A 19,536-nucleotide genomic window follows, 5' to 3' on the forward strand; every position below is an offset into this window, starting at 1 on the left:
CAGGTTAAGTGCTTAAAGGAGGGATGGGAACGGGGTGGGGGGACAGGAATGGGCACAGGTGCAAAGACGGGGTGTAAAAATCAGCCCCCAACCTGCCATCCCTGTGCCAAGGAGGTGGGTGTTGGAAATGCCAGGGAGGGATGGCATATGCCAGCCCTCCCACCGTGCTCCAATGGCATCATCCCAGGATTATTTTACTCTCCAAGGGGGTTTTCCCTGCCCCATGTGGGGTGCAGGAGCCATGGTGGTACCCTGAAGTCAGGGATCCCTGTCCTGCCCTTGCTGCCATGTCACTTGGCATCTCCCCCCCTGCTTAAAAACAAACATTTAATTAAAAGAAAAAAAAAAAACACAAGAGAAGGAAAAAAGCAAATTAAGATCCCAACCAAAGGCCCTGTTCCAAGGGAACACCATCAGGAACAGTGGGGCTGCTGCCAGCTTGGCAGGATTCCCTGTGGGTTGGCAGGTGGGGGGTGACAAACCAGGGTGGGGGGCCGTGCCCCCCATCCCCAACGCCCCCCACCATGCCCCGACCCCCCATACCCCACTGTGGCCACCCCCAAGCCCCCACCCCCCTGGGAGCTGAAGGGTGACCTTTGCCTGCCTCTAACGCTCTGCTTTACAGTATTGGAAAAAGGTCATAAAAGAGACCCAAATCACGTTGTATTTTTTAAAAATTTCAGCATATTCTCTGACGTTTCCCCCCCCTGCCCCGGCCTCCCTCCCCAGCTGCTGGCCGGGGGGTGTCAGGGCAGCTCCCCGTCCCCCGAGGGCTCCTCTTTGCTCTGGTCCATGGAGTCACTGTCGTTGCCCTCGGTGTCGGAGGCGGTGTCGGAGGCGGAGGGCTCGGGGCAGGCGCGCGCGGGCGTTACGATGACGGCGCGTCTCTGCTCCTCTTCCTGCAGCTGCTTCTCCTGCGTGCCCTCGATGTGCTGGATGGCCTGCCCGGGGCACACAGCGACTGTCAGGGCACCTCTGACCCACCCTGGGGTTAGGGACCCCCCGAGCCCCCCGCTGCCAAACCCCCTGCTGACCTGAACGATGGTGTCCAGGTTTTGCCGGGACGTGGAGACCGTGTTGATGACCGAGGAGGGGCCCATGGTGACCACGGTGACATGATGGGAGGGAGGCGGCGCTGGAACGATCACGGTGGGGTGGTGGGTGGGCGCTGGGGGAGCGTGTGATGGCAGGAGCTGGGGACAGAAGGGAAACCCTCAGTGAGCAGGGCATGGCAGTGTGGGGAGAACATCGTGCTTCTCCACAGAGCCCAAGCTCCATAAAAGCTGAAGCAGCACTCTGCTGCTCCAGAGGATGCAGGAGGATGCCAGGCTGAAAGCTGCTGTCACCTCAGCTTTGCAGAGTGGAACATGAAGGATTCCCCATGCCCCAAAGGGCAATGATTTGGGCTTTGAAGCCGGGAGAGCCAAGAGCCAGCCCCTGCATGGCCAGGAATTCCCCACACCCCTCGGAGATCCTCGCTGGAGCAGCGGATGGGAAGATCCGCCCCAGCAGGAGGCTACGGAGAGTTCACCTAAAAATAGGCTGAACTTCCCCGGGAGGCAGCCGGCGGGGACCCTGCAGAGACACAGCTCTGCAGGAGCCCAAGGAGCAGGGAAGCTGCTGCTGTTCCTCCCTTTGAAGCTCCCAGAGTGGCATGGCCCCAGGCTGGGCTTGAGGGTGGCAGTGCACAGGGACCAGTGCTGGCACAGTGCTTGCCTCCTCCCTGCACCAGCAGGCCCAGGGGAAAGGCTGAAGGCTCCCATCCCCTCAGCCTGCCAGCTTGACACTCCCCTTTCCCAGCCTGCTGGGTGGCAGGGAGTGGTTTGGGCATCCCTGAAATTCAGTGGGAGCCATCCAGAGAAAGGTGAAGCCCCTGAGATGAAACTCTCTCTGGCAGAGAGTGACCTTCTCTGTACAAACCCCACTGTGCCAGGGAACAGAGCCCTGGAAGCCACCACGGGTGCTCCAACCCACAGTCCCTCCCTGAATCTCAGGGTGCCCACAAGCACAGCCCCAAGCACTGTGGGCAGCTTTGGGCCACCCCTTTCCCAAATCACTACAGGCAAGAGCTTTGCTGGGACATCAGTGCCTGCAAGAAGTGCCAAGTCCATCACTGAACCCACCCCCTGTTCCAGTACCTGGGGGTGCCTGGGCTGCACTCACCTGGGTTCGGATCTGCTGCTCGCGCTCGAGCTTCTCCTGGTGCAGCAACCTCACCTGCTCCTGCTGCTGCTGGAGCTGCACCTGCTGAGCAATCACCTTCAGCTTCTCGGGGTACATGTGGGCCTCCAGGGAGCGAACCTGCGGGTCAGGGAACCCCAACATCAGTGGGGAGTCTGGCACGGCCCCACTGAACCCCGGCTGTCCCCTCAGGACGCCCTGGACAAGCATGGAGAAGCAGTGTCCAAAGCAGGTGTTTGGTGACCCCACAGCACTGCTGGTGTCCCTAGGGATGTGGCAGAGGCTGCAAGAGGGCACCTGGCCTCACCTGCTCCTCCAGCATCAACCTGGCCTCACCTGCTCCTCCAGCATCAACCTGGCCTCACCTGCTCCTCCAGCATCAACCTGGCCTCACCTGCTCCTCCAACATCATGCGGACTGAGCGCTCCTTGTCCAGCTGCTGCCGGAGCTCGATCATCTCCCGGCGCAGATCCTCGGCCTTCTCATCCTCCCAGATGTCGGGAGAGCCGATCCCCTCGTCCTTGTCCTCTGCCCGTCGCCGTTTCGGGGAGGAGCCACTGAATTCCTGCCATGGGAATGTGGTGTCAGGGAAAGGGGGATGCTCTCTCTCTCTGCCATCCAGACTTCTGGGTGATGCCACTCCCCACCAGAGCTCCATGCTGGAAAGGGTCTCCCTGGGGCTGGGTTTGATGCTTGGGGACAGATGGGCTCCTGTGTGCCCCATCCTGGTCCTCATCCCCAAAGCCAACCTGATTCTCACACTGACACCCAGAGCAGTTCAACCAGGGCACTCCAGCATCAGAACTGCCACCAGGACCTCCCCAACCCCCCAAATGGGTGGAAATAATGGAAAATGGGATGCCAACCCTTCTCCCCCTGACAGGTAAGAGATGCTGGGTTGAATGGGGCTCTCTGTCCTGCCAGAGGAATGCAAAGACCTCCACTCTCTGGCTGAGCAGGGTAGAGGGCTCCACCCTGAGCCCAAGGAACTGCAATGACATCCCCCCCTGGCCAGCCAGGACTGTCCCACCCCCTGCTGTCCCATCCCCGGGGCAGTACCTGGATGAACCGCTTGAGCTGGGTGTTCTGCTGCAGTAGCCGAGTCTTTTCCTGCTCCAGGGAGAAGATGTACTCGGCTGTCTGCTGGAGGATGGCTGCCTGTGGAGGAGGAGGAGGGGCAGGCTGAGGCAGGGGACCCTGGTGTCCCCCAGGCCTCCTCCTGATGAGCTCTGCAAGCAGCACTGCTCCTTGCCTGTCCCTGGTGCCTCCTCCTGGAGTCTGCTTCACCCCAGGTTCCCCTGGTGAAACCCTCCAATTCACCCAACAGCTGCCTCCTCACCCCAATCCCCCCTCCCCTCACTCCACGCGTCCCCTCCTCACCCAGGAATGTGTCACCCTGCTCCTGGGGCACTGGGGGCTGTCACACACTCCCAGCCCACTGCAGGACACCGGGCTGGGGATGCACACCCACTCCTGCTGGGAAACCTCCCCAGGAGAGAGCTCCATCACCGAGTTAACACCCAAACACCCCCAACTCCACTTTCAGCCCCTCCACGTGTAGGACCAACGTGTGCATGCTGCTCACCTTGCTGAGCTTCTCCCCATCTGTGTGTGGGATGAGGGTTTTCAGGGACTGGAAGCCAGCATTGATGCTCTGCATCCGCCGCCTCTCGTTGCTGTTGGCGATTTCCCTGCGTATCCGCCGCTCCTGGTCCCGCTGGGTCTCTGGAGTCAGTGGGATGTTGGCCAAGCTGTGAGAGAGACCCACGGTTAGGGAAGAGGGGCTGCACCCCTGCTGCCAGCTCACTGCATCTCCCCTTGCTTTGCAGTGATATTCCAAGCCACCAAAAGGGATGGGTGACACGGAGGGGACGATGGCTGCAGTGCTGGAATCACCAAAGCAGGTGGGTGGGTTTCTCCAGCCCTGTGTCCAAAGCTTTGGGGGATGCACTTGCCAAACAACAGCCCTGCTGCAGCCCCCCGGTTCCACTGGGCTCAGCCACACTGCCCAGTGCCCAGCCTGGGCCAGGGGACCCCCAGGTGGGCGAGGGAGGCTGCGGGCTGGCCGGCTGTGTCCCCGCGGGCCGGCCGGCGTGTGTGGCCCCGGGAAGGCGCTCCCTCCCTCCCTCCCTCCCGCCCCGCTGATGGCTTCCAGATGACAGCTCCCAGCAGAGAAGCCCCCGTCCCACCCCAAGCCGCAGCTCCTGCCTGCTTCCTGCCGCTGCCTCCTCGCCCCCCACGCCCTTGCCCTGCAGATGGGCCAGGAAATGCCAGCACAGAGGGCGAGGGCTCCGGGCAGCCAACACCCACGGGTGCAGAGCACCAGACCCGAGCAAGGCTCGCTGCCGTGGGGTCCAGCTTCACCCACACCCCACTTCTTCCCCGAGGGAAGCAGGGCAGAGGTTTTGGATCGCACCATGCCAAGTCTCCCCAGCGTGCAGGCACCCGCTGGCACCGGGGATGCTGCGAGGCACCAAAGACTAAACACAGCAGCCGGGCTGCCGGCATGGGCGAGATAAGCCGGGCTCCAGCCGCCCGTCCAGGTGCCCGGCGGCTCCAGGATGGGGAGGTGGGAACATTCCACCCAGAGCCTTGCCAAAGCCACACTGGGAAGCAAAGCCCAGCATCCTGCCCTCACTGCCCTCCTGGTTTGGGAGCGCGGGGATCTAAGGGATATCAGCAGCACCACCGTGTGCCCAGGCAGTGACCAGAGACTCTCAGGCCACTCATCACTGCCTGCTGCAACTGGGGAATGCACCACAACTCATCCATGGTACACAGGGATGGGGAAAGAACCAGCTCATCCAGAGGGATGGCAAAGGATCCTCACTCAGCCTGAGAAGGGGATGGATTCCAGGTCTGTCCAAAGGTACAGAGAAGGATCCCAGCTGTGCCCAGCAAGACAGAGAAGAATCACAGCTCATCCCAAGCAGATAGGGAACGATCCCAGATTACTCTAGAGGGATGAAGAAGGATCCCAGATTACTCTAGAGGGATGGGGAAGGATCCCAGATTACTCTAGAGGGACGGGGAAGGATCCCAGTGCATCCAAGGGGATAAGGAAGGACCCCAGCGCAGCCCATGGGGGCCAGGAAGATATTTGTCCCCAACTTCTGGGGCAGTGTCCCAGCATAGGCTGATGCTGGGTGCCAAGCACACTGCACCGGCTCCCCCACATGGGGGTGTGGAACTGGGATGGGTGCCCAGGGGTCTGCCCCTCTCCCTGGGAGCTGCCTCTGCCACATGGACCAAGAGCTGCTTGCAGCAGAACTATGGCACAGGGCTCCCATCTGGTGGTGGCTGTCACCCACCTCCCTGCTCCTGCTGAAACCAGCCCCAAACTTGTCCCCAGAACACACCAGACCCTGCAGGTCCTGGAGACATTGTCCCTCTTGGGGTAAGGAGGTGGCTGGAGCACTGCTCCAGGATGTGGGACCACCAGACACTCAGGGGGAATGGGATGGAGAGGCCCAGGACTGGGCAGCACGGAAGTGCTTTCTTAAATACTGGGAAAGGAGGAAGAGCCTGCTTCCTCACCGGGAGACCTCCCGCAACCTGCCCCAGCTGCTCTTCCTGGGAAGAGACCTGAGAAGTGACAGGAAAATACAGAAAGGGCAAAAACCCATGGATTCAGACACCCAGCATGGCCAGGGATGGGGCAGCACAGAGGTAGAGGGAGCAGGTGGCATCCACTGGACCCCTGGGGTGTCTCCAGCCTGGTGCTGGTGATGTGGGGTTCATGCCAGGCAAGCAGAATCTGGTTCTTCCCACGCTGGGGAGGGCATTTCTCTGGCCTGGACCGCGAGGGAAACAAACCCATGTGGGTGCTGGAGCCAGGCACAAGGCAGATGCCCCCCTGTCCACTCATGTCCAACACTGATCACACCTTGTGCTGTGGGTTGTGCAGGAGGTCAAGGGAGGCATGGCCATGCGGGCAGGGTGTCCCCAGGCTCCTTGAGGTCACAGGTAGGGTGTTCCCCAACCTGCAGGCAGGGCATCCCCAAGTGCACAGGCAGGGTATCTCCATGCTTCCATGAAGGGCACTTCTAAGCTTACAGGGTCAGGGTACACCTGAGAGTACAAGGAGGATCCAGCCCCAGTTCACAGGCAGGCTGTCCCCCAGCACCCTGAGTTCACAGGCAGGGTGTCCCCGAGCTCCTGGAGGTCACAAGCAGGGCAGCCCCGGCACCCCGAGCTGCACGCAGGGTGTCACCGAGCGGCCTGAGCTCATGCAGGGTCTCCCGGAGCTGGGGGCAGCGGAATGGCTGCTCCCCGAGCTCTGCCCGTGCGGGGTCAGCGCGGGGCCGTGCAGCCCCCAGTGCCGAGCGGGACGGCCGCACCCCCAGCCCATGCAGCCACCCCCGGCCCGCGGGCCCGAAGCGACCACCGTGAGGGACCCCAGAGAAACCGCCCCCCAGCCCCGCGCCCTGGGTCGCGGCCCCTCCGGGGGGGCTCAGGTGCCGCCACTCCCCGGCATGGCCGGGACGAGCCCCGCAGGCCGTGGGGCAGCACCCCGAGGGGCCGGGCCTCCAGCACGTGCCCCGGGGCCCGGGCCGCCCCTCAGTCCCTCAGCCCCGGCCGTGAGTGCGGCCCCGCGGCGGCCCCGGGCGCGGGGGGCTCAGCGCGCCCGGGGGCGGGAGCTGCAGGCCCGGGGAGGCCGGGGGGGCTCGGGGCCGCCCCGCGTGGCCCCGGGGCCCGCGCCCCCGCCCGTCCGCCGCCCCCCGCGGCCGCGGCCCCGGGCCCCGGGCGCCCCCCCGCCCGCCGGGGCTCCCCGCGTGTCCGCGGGCTTTGTGCCGCCGCTCCCGCACTACATGTCCCGGCAGCCCCGGCCGCGACCCGCCTCCTCCGGGCGGCTGCAGAGTCACGGCCAGGCCCGGCGGTAAACACACACCCCCGCGCCCCCCGGACCCCCGCGCCCCGCGCCCCCCGCCCCGAGCGCGCCCCGCCGCACCCGCGGGGCCCGGCCAGGACCGGGGGCGCGGCGCTCCCCGCCCGGGCCACGCGCGGCCGCCGGTCCCATGTGCGCGGCCGGGACCACGTGCGGGCGGTGGGGCCGCGGCCGCCGCGCCGCTCCCCCCGTTCTCCGCTCCCCCCTTCCCCGCCATCCCCCCCCGGTGCTCCCGAGACCCCCGAGCCCGGGATCTGCCGGCGCTCCCCCACCTGCAGAGCCCACCGATGACCTCCTTCTCGGATTTCCTGAAGTGCTGCAGGGCCGGCACCTTGGGGGCCGGCACCATGAAGTACTCCATAACGGGGGCGGGGGGCCCGGTTCAGCCCAGCCCGGCTCGTCCCGGCCCGGTTCAGCCCCTCCCGGCCCGGCTCCGGCCTCTGCCCGCGGCCCAAGGCGGGAAACAGCTGGAGCGAGCGCGGCTCCCGCCCGCCGCCGCCGCCGCTCCCCCGCCCGCCCCCGCCCGCCCGGCGCCGCCCCCGCCCCGCACCGGCCCCGCGTAAACAAAGGCGGCGGGAGGGGCCGCGGCGCGGCCGGAGCGGCACCGGGACGCGGCGGCGGAACGCGGCGGGACACGGCGGGGCGGGGGGCGACTGGAGCGGCCGGGACGGTACCGAGCCGTGCTGGCACCGGCCCGTCACAGCGCCTCGCGTCCTGACCTGGCTCCATCCTATTCTGCTCTATCCTGTGCTACTCTATCCTGTCCCGCTCTGTCCCATCCTACCCTCATGCTGCCCTGTCCCCAACGCATCCCACCTCATACCATCCTGAGCTGTCCCCATGCCACTCCATACCCCTCCTATCATACCATACCAAACCCTACCCTATCCCACCCTGACCTGTCCCCCTCCCATGCCGCCTCATTCTATCCTGCCCTAGCTCCATCCCATCCTACCCTATCTTATCCTGCCTTATCCTACCCCATCTTTACCTGTGTCCATTCCACCCCACATCATTCCATCCTGCCCTAGCTCCATCCCATCCTACCCTATCCTGTGGATCCCATCCCACCCTGGCCTGTTGTGTCCCTATCTCATCCTATCTCAATGTGACCTGTCCCCATTCCCTCTTGCCATAGTTCTGTCCCATCCTGCTCTATCCTATCCCATCTTGACCTGTCTCCATCCCATCCAGCCTTGTCCTTATCCTATCCTATCCTATCCTACCCTACCCTATCCCATCCTTTCCCATCCCATCCCATCCCATCCCATCCCATCCTGCCCTAGTCCTATGCCATCCTACCCTGACCTGACATGTCCCCATCCCATCCCCATCACACCCTGTCCTCACTCCATCCTAACTCATCCCATCCAATCCCATCCTAACCTATCCCATCCAATTCTATCTCAGCCCATTCTGACCTGCCTCATTTCCATCCCATCCCATCCCATCCCATCCCATCCCATCCCATCCCATCCCATCCCATCCCATCCCATCCCATCCCATGGTATCCTGACCTGTTTTGTTCCAGTCCCATCTAATCCTATTCCATCCTGTCCTGTTCCCATTCTATCCTGCCTTATCTCCATCCCACCTCATCTGCCCTATCCCATCCTACCCTATCCTACCTTATCCTGACTTGTCTTGTCCCTATTCCATTTTATCCTGTCCCCATCCAATCCTCTCCTACATCCAGCTTGTCCCACCCCATTCTACCCCATCCCCATCCCAATCCCACCTAATCCCCTCCCCATCCTATCCTACCCAACCTGGCCTATCCTAGTCCTGTCCCATCCTCTTTTATTCAATCTGATCCCATTCCTATCCCACCACATCCCATCCCATTCCTGTTTCCAGCAGGGTCTGCCTTTTGGGGGGCTCAGGGGGCTGCCAGTGGCTGGGGAGAGGGAAGGGGTCACAGCAGCCCTGGGGAGCTGGGGGTGACAGGGATCCCATGGCTGGCAAAGGGCTTTGGGGAGGAGGCTCTGGGGGCTGCCAGAGGCATCCTGAGAGCTCATGGGGGGTTCTGGGGGCCGGTGATGAGATTGGGGAATTGATTGGGGGGCTCTGGGAGCTGGCAGGGGGCTGAGGGGCCTAGCAGGGGCGTTGGGGGCTGGCAGGGGCATGGAGCTCACAGGAGGCATGGAGAGCTCCAGATGGGGTTCAGGGTTTGGGGGTGATGGGTTCATGTGGGCAGGGGGCTTTTAGGGGGGCTGGCAGGGGGATGGGGAGACTTTGGGGGATGATAGAGGCTTTGGGGGGCTGTGGAGGTGGCAGGAAGGTGTAGAGGGTGGCAGGGGTCACAGGGCTGGCAGGAGCCATGGGGGGGCTGGCAGGGGCTGTGGGGGGGGTCACAGGGGGACACAGAGCTGGGAGGGGAGTCTGGGGGACTGGTAGGGGAGCACAGGGCTGGCAGGGGCCACAGGGGGCTGGCAGGAGCCATGTGGTACCTGAGGGACCTACCTGTGGCAGGTGACCTCCCCCCACAGCCCCCCCAGCAGTGCCTGCGTGCGTCCAGGGCCCCCGGAGCGGGAACGCTGGGGGTGCAGGGGGTGGCTGTCACCCCGGAGGGGCAGGAGCCGCTCGGCAGAGCAGGGTGGGCTCAGCCCTCCCCCAGCACGGCCCGGCCCCGCCGGGAGCTGCAGGACAGGTTCTGCCGGTGTCCCCTGGGCCCCCTGCCCGGCCCCCGCGGGGCCCCGCGGCTCGGGGAGCAGCGCGGCCCCCCTGCCTGGCACAGCGAGGGGGACACACCGTGGGGACACCGCAGGAACCCCTCGGGCACCCGCGTGGGAGGGACGGTGCTGCCCTCCCGTGTCTGCCCTGCTCGTGGCGGGGATGTTGGGGACGCGGCGGCTCCCCCACAAAAACACCCAAACCGCGGCTGGGATGTGGCTCCGGCCGCCCGTGCGGGTCAGAACTGCCCCTCCCCTGTGTCCCCGCTCTGCTGCTGGGGACACAGCAGCTCTGTCCCCGCAAAAGAAAACCCCAAACCGCGGCTGGGATGTGGTTTCAGCTGCCCGCGGGAGAATTGTGCCCCTCACTCCGTCCCCACCTTGCGTGGGGCTCTTGGGGACACGGCAGCTCCCTCTCCACCCAAAAGTCCGCATGGAACAGAGCGTCCTCCCCGTGTGTCCCTCCCTTTCGCAGGGAGGACACCGCATCTCCCCCTGCAAAAAAAAAAAAAAAAAAAAAAAAAGAGAAAAACAAAACAAAAAAACCCCAAACGGAAACAAAACAAGCACGGGTGTTTTGGTGGGGCGTGACTTCAGCCACCCGCCTGCGACAGTGCTGTCCCCCACGCGTGTGTCCTCCCTTTCACATGGCGCTCTTGGGGATACTGCAGCTTTTCCCGCAAAAAAAAAAAATAAAACAACCCAACCAAACAAAAACCGCGTGGGGCAGGGTCGTGTCCCCCCTCCCTGTCCCCCGTGTCGGGGGAGCGTTGGGGACACCGCAGCTGCATTCCGCCCGCAATAAAATCACGGGTGGGGCGTGCCCAGCCACCCGCGTGGGCCCCGGGGGACGGAGGGAGGGAGGGACCCCCCCGGCGAGGCGCGGCTGCAGCATCCGGGCCGGCCCCGCCACATCCTGCCGCCGGAAGGAGCCGCGGCCCCGGGACAACCCCCCCGCCGGTGACGTCATGCGGGGGCCCCCGCCAGGCGTGACGCCAGCCCCGCTCTGTGACGTCACGCGGCGGGCGGGCGGCGCCGCTCCTGCGGGGAGGGGGATCCCCCCCAACCCCCATTTCCCCGGGGTGACCCCCTCGCGCCCCCCTCGCCGCCCCGGTACGGGGTGGGGGCTCCGGTGGGCGCCGCCCCCCGCCCCGCCACGTCCCCGGGGGGGGGACAGGGACACGCGGAGGGGACACACGGACACGCGGGGGAGGGGGGGGTCGGCTCTGCCGCAGCGCCGGGGTGACCTTGTGCGGGGGGGCGGCGGGTTCCCCCCCCGGGGCGGGGCTCGGTGCCCCCCGGTGCCCCCCGCGGGGGCGGGGAGGGGCCGCCCCCGCCCCCGCCCAGCGCCGCCCGCAGCCGGGGCCGGGCCGCTCGGTGCGGGGCGGCCATAAATCACGGCGGGCAGAGCCCCCGCCCCGCCGCCGCCCCCGGGACCGGGCAGGGGGGGCCCAGCCCCGCCGCCGCCACCCCCGCCCCCAGCCCCTGCGGATGTGGCGGAGCGGCCCGGCCGCCCCGCACCGGCCCCGGCACCGGCCCCGGGGGGCCCCGCTCCGCCGAGCCTCGCACCCCGCCCCGCTTCCCGCCCGGCGCTGAGCCCCCGCCGCAGGTACGGTCGCGCTCCGGGCACCGCGGAGGGGAGGAGGACGATGAGGAGGATGCTGCCACCGCCGGGGGGAGGGGATGGGGGACCCTCCGGGCAGCCCCTTCCCCGCTACCCTCGGGGTGCGGGGGGTCCCTTGGCACCTGCGGCCCCCCCGCCCAGGGAGCGGGTCGGGGGGGGACGTGGCCCCTCCGCACCCCCGAGGGAAATGAGGAGCGGGGGCTTCCCCGCTGCCCGGTGGGTGCCGGGGGGGGGGGGGGGTGGCCGTCACCCGCCGTCCCCCCGCACCCCGGGCGGGTGTCCTGACCTTGGCCGTGGGGCGGGGGCTGCGGCGGGGACGCGCTGGGTGGCTCTGCCCGGTTGCGGCCACCTCCGGAGACACAGCAGTGTCCCCATGGTGCGAGAGGGGAGAAAGGGTGGCAGTGGGTGGGGGGTGCAGGGCGTCCCCATCCCGGTCTCGCTCCGGCGGTGCCACCGCCCGGCAGCCGCCCCGGTCCCCTTGGCGGGGGCCTCCCGCTTCCCATGGTGAGAGGTGACAGTCCCCACCACGGGGGTGACAATCCCACGGCCCCGTGGGGCCGAGGCGTGGGGCGGCCAAGCCCAGGCTGTGCCATTGTGGGGTGTTTTAGGGACTAGGACGGTGTGACCCCCTCCCTGAGGTGCCAGCAGCGGGGACCACAAATTGTCCCCGGTGTCCCCAGGCGCTGCTGCAGGCGCTCGCTCCCTGCCCAGCATGGAGAAACCCTGCAGCCGGTGGACACCTCCCCTTCCCCATGCCTTTGTCACCCTGCTGTCACCGCCTCCCCCAGCCCGGGTCCCCATGTGCCCCCATCCCCACGATGCTGCCGCACCCAGGGCGCTGCTCCGCTGGGTGCCGGGACCACCCCGCTGCTGTCCCCGCCTGCTCCAGCTGTGTCCCCGGGCAGGGCTGGCGGGGCCCTGGCGCTTGGGGCTGCTGTCAGCCCTCTGCCAGGATCCCCACGGCTTCCACATGCCCGGGAAGGGGCAGCCACGGCACCGGCCTCAGCTCGGGGACCACAGCCGTGTACGCTTCTGGGGACACCTCTGGCAGCTGCCGCCAGCCCGGCTGGCGCGGGGTGCCGGGTGCTGGAGGGCCACAGTGACAAGATGGAGCTGCCAGCAGGATGTGACCCCCCTCGCCTCCCCCAGACCCGTCAGGCACAGCTGGGCTCCCGTGAGGAGCGGCCGTGGCAGTGCCAGCACCATCTGCACTGGGACAAACAGCGATGGCCGGGTCCCACGGGCGCCCGCGTCCTGCCAGCAGCCGTGGGGACAATGACCCGCATCCTGCCAACCCACCCACGCCGCCCTGGCACGGGGGGCTCCGCGGAGTGCCCCCCGTGGCGGCGGTGCCAGCCTGCCGCTGCCAATTGCCACGGCGGCGGAGCCCGAGCCCTGCCTGCGGCGCTGGCACCGCTCCCGCTCCCCGAGCCCCGGGGTCACCGTCCCCCGGCCATGGCAGCGCCATCCCGCCATCCCCGCCGCCATCCCCGAGCCCACCGCGCCGCGGAGCCGCTGCCCGCGCTCCCTCCGTGCTATTCCTGGCGGGTTTGGGGCTGGAGGGGGGACACACGACACCCCGGCAATGCCGGCAGCCCGGAGAGCTGGCACCCCGCCGGCCGCTCCGGGGTCACCCCGGGTTCCCCGGACGTCCCAGGCAGTGCGGGGGGCCCAGGGGATGGGGATGGGGGCGCTGCCCCCGCGCCCGGGCTCCATCCCAGCGGCCCCCACCCGCACCGGGAAGCCCCTGGGCCCAGCCCCGCGACGGACTGGTTTGAACTGGTGTGGCGGGGGGGAAGCTGGGCTGGGGCCGGGCTGGCAGCGCCTGGCGCGGGCAGGAGAGGCCATGGGGGGAGAGCGGGCAGGGGCAGGCAGGAGCGGGCAGGGGCCTCGCGCGGGGGCCGCAGGTGCTGGGGCGTCCGGCCAAGCCACCGCAGGGCTTGTCCCCGTCCCCATCCCCGCGGGGCCCCCGCGGCGCCCCGTTTCCCGAGGCCGCGTGGTTTGGCAGCCTTCTGCTCGCCCGCCCGCGGCCGCGCTGGGAGCCCTGGCGTCAGCGGCTGGAGGCCCCTTTCCCACCCGTCCCGCCCGGGGATGGCTGCGGTCCCCACCCAGCGCCGCCCGCACCGGGACCCCCCAACCTCCCAGCCCCGAGGACGTGAGGACACGAGCGTCGTGGTGGGACCAGCAGTGACGCCTTGCCTGGCCCCGTGTGGGGGGATGCCAGCCCCTGTCCCACTCCCTGGGCTGGGGTCCGGCTGTGCCACCCCAGCTGTGGGTCCTGCCCCTGTGTCTGTCTGTCCCCGAGCTGTGCCAGCAGGCTGTGGGGCACAGGGGGGTGCTGGAGCCCGACAAGCGTGGTGGGGCTCAGGGTGGGGACAGCCCATGGGCACAGCCCGCAGTGGGGCGCAGGGTGAGCCCCCCCAGAGGTGAAGGGCCCCAGTGCGGGCAGGCCGGGAGAGCTCAGCGAGAGTCCCTGTCCCGGGAGAGGGACGCTGAGATGGGGCAGCCTCCGGAGCGGCGGGAGGAGGTGGATGCTCGGGCCAGGACCCCCCCGCTGAAGGGGAGGGCCCCGCCTATGGGGCTGACCCCCGGCCGCGGGAGGCGCAGGGGGATGCGATGCTGTGGGGCGGCTCCTCCCCCGCCGGGAGCCCGGGACAGGAGCCCCCCCTGGGGCCTCCCCTCGGCCAGCTCGGGGGTGCAGCGGGGGGTCCCCGCCCCGCCGCCCGGGCCCCATGCCCCCCGCGGCTCCTCCGCATTCCTCAGCGTCTGAGCCGGGCTGGACCCCCGCCAGCGCGGGGGCCCCTCCGGCGGGGCAGGGCGGGGGCCGGGCCCCCCGGGGCGGGGTGGGGATGATGGAGGGGCCCCCCCGCTGCCACGTGTGCTGGGTGCGCCGTGCCCCCCGACACGGCCCCTCGGCCGCCCCCAGCCCGGCCCGGCCGATGCGGGTGGCCGCGGGGGCACAGCCGGGGAGCGGCACCGGGCGCTCACCGCTGCACCGAGCTGCCCGTTCTCAGCTGCCCGCCAGATGTGCGGCGGCCGAGCCGCGAGGGTGGCATTGTGCTGTGCGCCGTTCCACGCCGTTCCGTGCCGCGCCGTGCGGCCGCAGCCCCTGCTCGGCCCCGGCAGCGGCGGCGTTGGCCGGCGGGGAAGGGGCCCCGGCGGGGGAGGAAGCTCCGCCGCCTCCGGGGCCGGGGCCAGCGGGCTCGGCCGCCCGGGTCATCGCCGGGCTGGTGGCCGCCACCGCCCTCCTCTGCCGCTGGGAAAGGCCTCGCTGGGGCAGGCCCGCGGGGACTGACGGACGGACGGACGGACGGATGGATGAACGGATGGAGGGGGGGTGGAATGGGGACACCACGGCTGTAGCTCCGCGGGTGCCCAGGGGATTTGGCAATCCCCGGCAAGGTTTGGTCGCGGGCCAAGGGGCTGTGCCGGCGACACGGAGAGGACACACTGGGGACACCGCAGGGCCGGGGTGGGGGGGGGGGCGCGGTGCCATGCCCTGCCCTTTGCCCGCTGCGGGAGGGGGCCGCGGCAGGGCGGCCGGAAGGGACGGCGCGGTCTCCGTGCCAGCACCGTGTCCTGCGGCCCGGAGCAGAGCGGGCATCGCCATGGGGCCGCGCTGGGGCGATGCTCCGGGTGGCACCGGTGACCCCCGGGTGTCCCCCGCAGAGCCCACCCCGGCACCATGCATTCCCTGGAGGAGCCCCTGGACCTCAAGCTGAGCATCTCCAAGCTGCGAGCTGCCCGCGAGAAGCGGGGCCCGTCCGGCCCCCGAGCCCGCGCTGCCCAGCGCCCCGACACCCCGCCGGCCGGGGAGGGCCGAGGGGGCGCCCGGGGCGTCCGCAGGGCCGTGCCAGCCTCGCCGTCGCCCGCGCTCCTGGGACACTCCAGGCTGGTGGAGCCGCGGGACGGGCGCTTCCCGGTGCCGGTGGTGGATCTCAGCCTCTCGCCCCGCTCCGGGGGGGACTCTCCGGCGGGCAGCGCCTCGCTGTCCCCCGAGCGCCAGGGCAGCGGGGACCTGCCCGGCCCCCTCACCCCACACGTAAGTACGGCCGTGACCCCCCCCGAGGTGTCCCCAGCTGTGGGGACGGTGCCCGGACAGTGCTCCCGACCTCGGCAGCGTGCCCGGGGCTGCCGCTGTACACACAGCCCGGGGGCAATGTCCTGCCTGCCCCCCCGGCCCCAGAGGTATCCCCGGGGAGGCCCCTGGGAGGTCTCTTTGGGGCGTCTCTGGGGGTCTCTGTGGGGTTTTGGGGTCCCTGGGGGGGGTGGCAGATCTAGGGGGTTTCTGGGGAGTGTGGGGGGATCTCTGGGGGGGGTCTGTGTGAGGTTTTGGGGTTGCTGAGGGGCTATAAGGAATCTCTTGAAGGGCTTGGGGGGCATCTCTGGGGGTCTCCATCCAGCTTGGCCCTGTCCCTCACTGCTCCTCCATCCGGACTCTGCTCCAGGATTTCCAGTCCCTGCGCTACATCGATGGCCTCCCCAGCTCCTTCCAGTTCTTCCTGCCGCTGGGGGCCGGGGGGGCCCTGCACCTGCCCCCTGCTGCCTTCCTGCCCCCCAGCAAGGAGAAACGGCTCCCCCCCGAGCTGCCCCTGCCCAAGCAGCTCGTCTGCCGCTGGTCCAAGGTCAGCAGGGAGGGCTGGGGCTGTGGGGGCTGTGGTGGGGGTGTGTGGGAGCTTTGAGGGGGTGCAGGTGGTGATGAGGGGCTGGGAGACCACATGGGCATTGCAAGGATGGGGGGCACGCAGGGGAATTTTGGGGCTGGGGAGATGGCATGGGGCTGGAAGGCCATGTCAGAGATCTTTGGGGCTGTGGGTGAGTTTTGGGGCTGAGAGGCCAAGCAGGGACAGTAGGGCTGGGAAGGATAAGTTTTAGGGCTGGGGAGGTGGGTGCTGTGCAGAGATGCTGGGGGGTGATGCAGGGCTGGGGGTCATGCAAAAGGCCTTTTCCATTTCCCCAAATGCTGCTGCTGCACACAGGTGGGAGCTGGGATGGGGTGGGGGCAGGTGCTGGCTGTGATGGGGGGACTGGCCCCCCTGGTGCCCACCCTGCTGGGCACCCTCACCCCCAGCCTCCTGCCCACAGTGCAACCAGTTCTTCGACCTCCTGCAAGACCTGGTGGACCACGTCAACGACTTCCACGTGAAACCCGAGAAGGACGCGGGGTACTGCTGCCACTGGGAGGGCTGTGCCCGCCATGGCAGGGGCTTCAACGCCAGGTGGGCGTGGGGGGCTCTGGGGGGGCTCTGGGGGGCTGCTGTGGGGAGGAGGAGCCCAGCTCTGGGGATGTGCAGGGAAAGTTTCACACAGAATCACAGAATCACAGAAATTCAAGGCTGGAAGAGACCTATAAGATCATCAAGTCCAACCCATGTTCTAACAATGTTATCTGTCCCTCCCTCTCAGGCAGGGTGTGAGGTCCTGGGGGCGCTGGGTGACTGTGCTGGCCTGGATGTCCTGGTTCTCCCACCCCATAGCCAAGGCACGGGGACAGGGACTTGCCCTGGAAGGCAGGGCTGACTCCCTCCCTAGCATTCCCTCCCCAGTGCTTCCACAAGCAGATGGTGATAGGACAAGGATGAACAGTTTTAAACTAAAAGAGGAGAGACTTAGATGGAATATTGGGAGGAAATTGTTCCCTGTGAGGGAGGGCAGGTCCTGGCACAGGGTGCCCAGAGCAGCTGTGGCTGCCCCTCGATCCCTGGAAGCGTCCAAGGCCAGGCTGGACAGGGCCTGGGACAGTGGAAAGTGTCCCTGCCCATGGCGGGGGGGGTTTGAATTATACAAGATTTAAGTCTTCCCAGTCCAGCCCATTCCATGACTGTGTGATTGCCCCAACCCCGGCAGGTACAAGATGCTGATCCACATCAGGACGCACACCAACGAGAAGCCGCATCGCTGCCCCACCTGCAACAAGAGCTTCTCCCGCCTGGAGAACCTGAAAATCCACAACCGCTCGCACACAGGTCAGCAGAGCAGCCCCCTCATTGCACTGCTGGGGCTCGGGGGGCTCGGGGGGCTTGGGAAGACACGGCAGGGCTGCTGCCCCCGGCAGACCCGGTGCTGCTGTCCCACAGGTGAGAAGCCCTACATCTGCCCCTACGAAGGCTGCAACAAGCGTTACTCCAACTCCAGCGACCGCTTCAAGCACACCCGCACGCACTACGTGGAGAAGCCCTACTCGTGCAAGATGCCGGGCTGCCACAAGCGCTACACCGACCCCAGCTCCCTCCGCAAGCACATCAAAGCCCACGGGCATTTTGTGTCCCCCGAGCACCCGGAGATGCTCAAGGTCCACCCGCCTCCCAAAACGCCCCTGGGCTCGGCGGAGGTGCCCTACGTTAACGGGGCGCAGCTCGTCATCCCCAACCCCGCCGCCCTGTTCGCCCCGCCGGGGCTGCCGGCGCTGCCCATCCCGCTGGCACCGGCGCCGCTCGATCTCAGCGCCCTGGGCTGCGGGGCTGCGGCCGCGCTGCCCGCCCTGCCCGGCCCCGTCCTGCCCCTCAACGGCGGCCCCCTGAACTTGGCCAAGAGCCCGCTGCTGCCCTCGCCCTTCGCGGCGGGGCTGGGGCTGCCCGTCATGTCGCTGCTGGCCGGCGGGGCCAAGGCCGAGGGGGAGAAGGGCGGCGGGGCTGAGGGGCGGCCGCCCAAGGCGGGCAAGGGGCTGGAGAGCCGCAAGGAGAGGGGCGAAAGGACGGAGCCGGGGCGGCCGCGGGTGCCCCCCGAGAGCCTGGCGCTGCTGCCGGGGGCCGTGCTCGACCTCTCGGCCGGTGTCAGCTCGGGGGGCAGCCCCGAGGCGCTGCCCCCGGGCTGGGTGCTCATCCCCCCCGGCTCCCTGCTGCTCAAACCCGCCGCCGTCAACTGAGGGGCCCGACGATGCCCGGGGTCAGCCGCCGGCCCCGTGGGCAGATCCCGCTCCCGTCTGGGGACGGGGGGCACGGCCCCCTCTTCCCCCTGCAGACCCGGCGGGGCCTCGCTCGTGCTTTTACCCGTCACGAAAGAAGAACGGACTCTTCTGAGAAAAGCAATAATCCCTCGGCGGCCGGAGCCGGCTGCGACCCCGCGCTGGGGGCAGGTGGGGCACAGGGGGGGTCCCCCTGCCCCTCTCCCCTTCCCCGGCCCTGGGCAGCCGGACACGCCGCTATTTATTTCTCGACCAGCCCCCCTGCTCCGACAGGGTCCCGCTTGGGCTCTCCTGCTTCCGCTGACTCGGCGTCTCCCTGCCCGAGCCCTCGGTGCTGCTGTGGGGGGCCGCAGCCCCCGGGCTCTGCCGCACGGACAGCGGGGTGACAGCTCCGCAGCCCCAGGAGCGGTGCCCGGCAGTGCCATCCCAGCCCCGGCAGCCCGTGCCGGGCCCAGCTGGCTGGGCACCCGCCGGCCCGGCGCCCGCCCGCCCCCTCCCCGCTCCGTCCCCGCCGCCTCCCCGGCCCTCCCGTGACAAGGCACACGGCCGGTGTGCCGCTCGTCGGGCACTGCCCCCTCTAGCTACGTTCATACCTAACCACGCACCGCGAGCGCATGCGGGCAGCGCGGGCACGGCCGGCAGCGGCTGCCGGGCACCGCTCCTGGGGCTGCGGCGGGCATGGATGGATGCACGGATGGATGGATGGATGGATGCTCCCCGGCCGTGGGGCAGCGTGCCCAGCTCAGCGCGGGCGCAGCTCGGAGCCCCCCCGGGGTCACACACACCCGTCCCGCTCGCTCGGGAGCCATGGGGGCTCCGCAGTCCCGCCCCGGGCCGGGGTGCCCCGCAGGGAGCCGGTCTCCCTGCCCTCACCGCCCGGCGCTGCCCCAGCCCAGCATGGCTGCGGGCCCTCGACCAGGCCGCCCCGGCCGGTGAAACGTCTCCTCGCTCCTCATCGGTTTGTTGTTGCACATTCCAGGACATCAGTATTTTAACGGTCTCGAAGTGCCTTTCTATCGTAGTTTCTGGGTTGTTTTTATTTTCCTCCTGTTGGGCTCCATCGCTGTTAGCGTAGCGTGTAAGGACTGCACAAGTACGAGATAAGCTAACGACTGTAACACTATATTCGTCCAGGGGAGAGGAAGTTTATTAAGAAAACAATAAAGTGAAGTTGAAGTAAGTTCCTGTTTCAGTCTGTGGTGCCAACGGCAAGGACAGGGGGGTGCAGGGGGGGACGGGTGTGACCTTGGGGGCACGGCTGGCCCTG

The 19,536-nt window shown here is 68.1% G+C and overlaps 2 protein-coding genes across 2 annotated transcripts; one reads left to right on the forward strand and one right to left on the reverse strand.

Annotated features, from left to right (window-relative positions):
• Nucleotides 1-606: 606 nt before the first annotated feature.
• On the reverse strand, nucleotides 607-7,571 carry TFAP4 (transcription factor AP-4). The gene is made up of 7 exons (XM_059484570.1): nucleotides 7,342-7,571; nucleotides 3,767-3,932; nucleotides 3,241-3,339; nucleotides 2,576-2,746; nucleotides 2,164-2,301; nucleotides 1,035-1,193; nucleotides 607-941 (listed from the first exon to the last, which is right to left on the reverse strand). Exons 1-7 carry the CDS (start codon nucleotides 7,428-7,430, stop codon nucleotides 747-749), a joined length of 1,017 nt encoding a protein of 338 aa, XP_059340553.1. The 5' UTR covers nucleotides 7,431-7,571; the 3' UTR covers nucleotides 607-746.
• Nucleotides 7,572-11,148: 3,577 nt separating this feature from the next.
• GLIS2 (GLIS family zinc finger 2) lies at nucleotides 11,149-19,449 on the forward strand. Its single transcript, XM_059484476.1, has 6 exons — nucleotides 11,149-11,350; nucleotides 15,035-15,407; nucleotides 15,814-15,990; nucleotides 16,451-16,584; nucleotides 17,213-17,331; nucleotides 17,443-19,449. The coding sequence occupies exons 2-6, from the start codon at nucleotides 15,051-15,053 to the stop codon at nucleotides 18,228-18,230; spliced, it is 1,575 nt and encodes a 524-aa protein (XP_059340459.1). The 5' UTR covers nucleotides 11,149-11,350; nucleotides 15,035-15,050; the 3' UTR covers nucleotides 18,231-19,449.
• Nucleotides 19,450-19,536: the final 87 nt, after the last annotated feature.

The sequence above is a fragment of the Ammospiza nelsoni genome, chromosome 17 (assembly GCF_027579445.1).
Source record: "Ammospiza nelsoni isolate bAmmNel1 chromosome 17, bAmmNel1.pri, whole genome shotgun sequence".
Lineage (NCBI taxonomy): Eukaryota > Metazoa > Chordata > Aves > Passeriformes > Passerellidae > Ammospiza > Ammospiza nelsoni.

Bases quoted from the DNA above. Each gene is read 5' to 3' on its own strand.
- GLIS2 (XM_059484476.1), top strand. From the start codon at position 15,051: ATGCATTCCCTGGAGGAGCCCCTGGACCTCAAGCTGAGCATCTCCAAG. The intron at 15,408-15,813 runs GTAAGTACGGCC...ACTCTGCTCCAG, and splicing joins CCGGCCCCCTCACCCCACAC to GATTTCCAGTCCCTGCGCTA. The intron at 16,585-17,212 runs GTGGGCGTGGGG...CAACCCCGGCAG, and splicing joins GGCAGGGGCTTCAACGCCAG to GTACAAGATGCTGATCCACA.
- TFAP4 (XM_059484570.1), bottom strand. From the start codon at position 7,430: ATGGAGTACTTCATGGTGCCGGCCCCCAAGGTGCCGGCCCTGCAGCAC. The intron at 3,933-7,341 runs GTGGGGGAGCGC...TCTCTCTCACAG, and splicing joins GTCATCGGTGGGCTCTGCAG to CTTGGCCAACATCCCACTGA. The intron at 2,302-2,575 runs GTGAGGCCAGGT...CCTGACCCGCAG, and splicing joins GCATGATGTTGGAGGAGCAG to GTTCGCTCCCTGGAGGCCCA.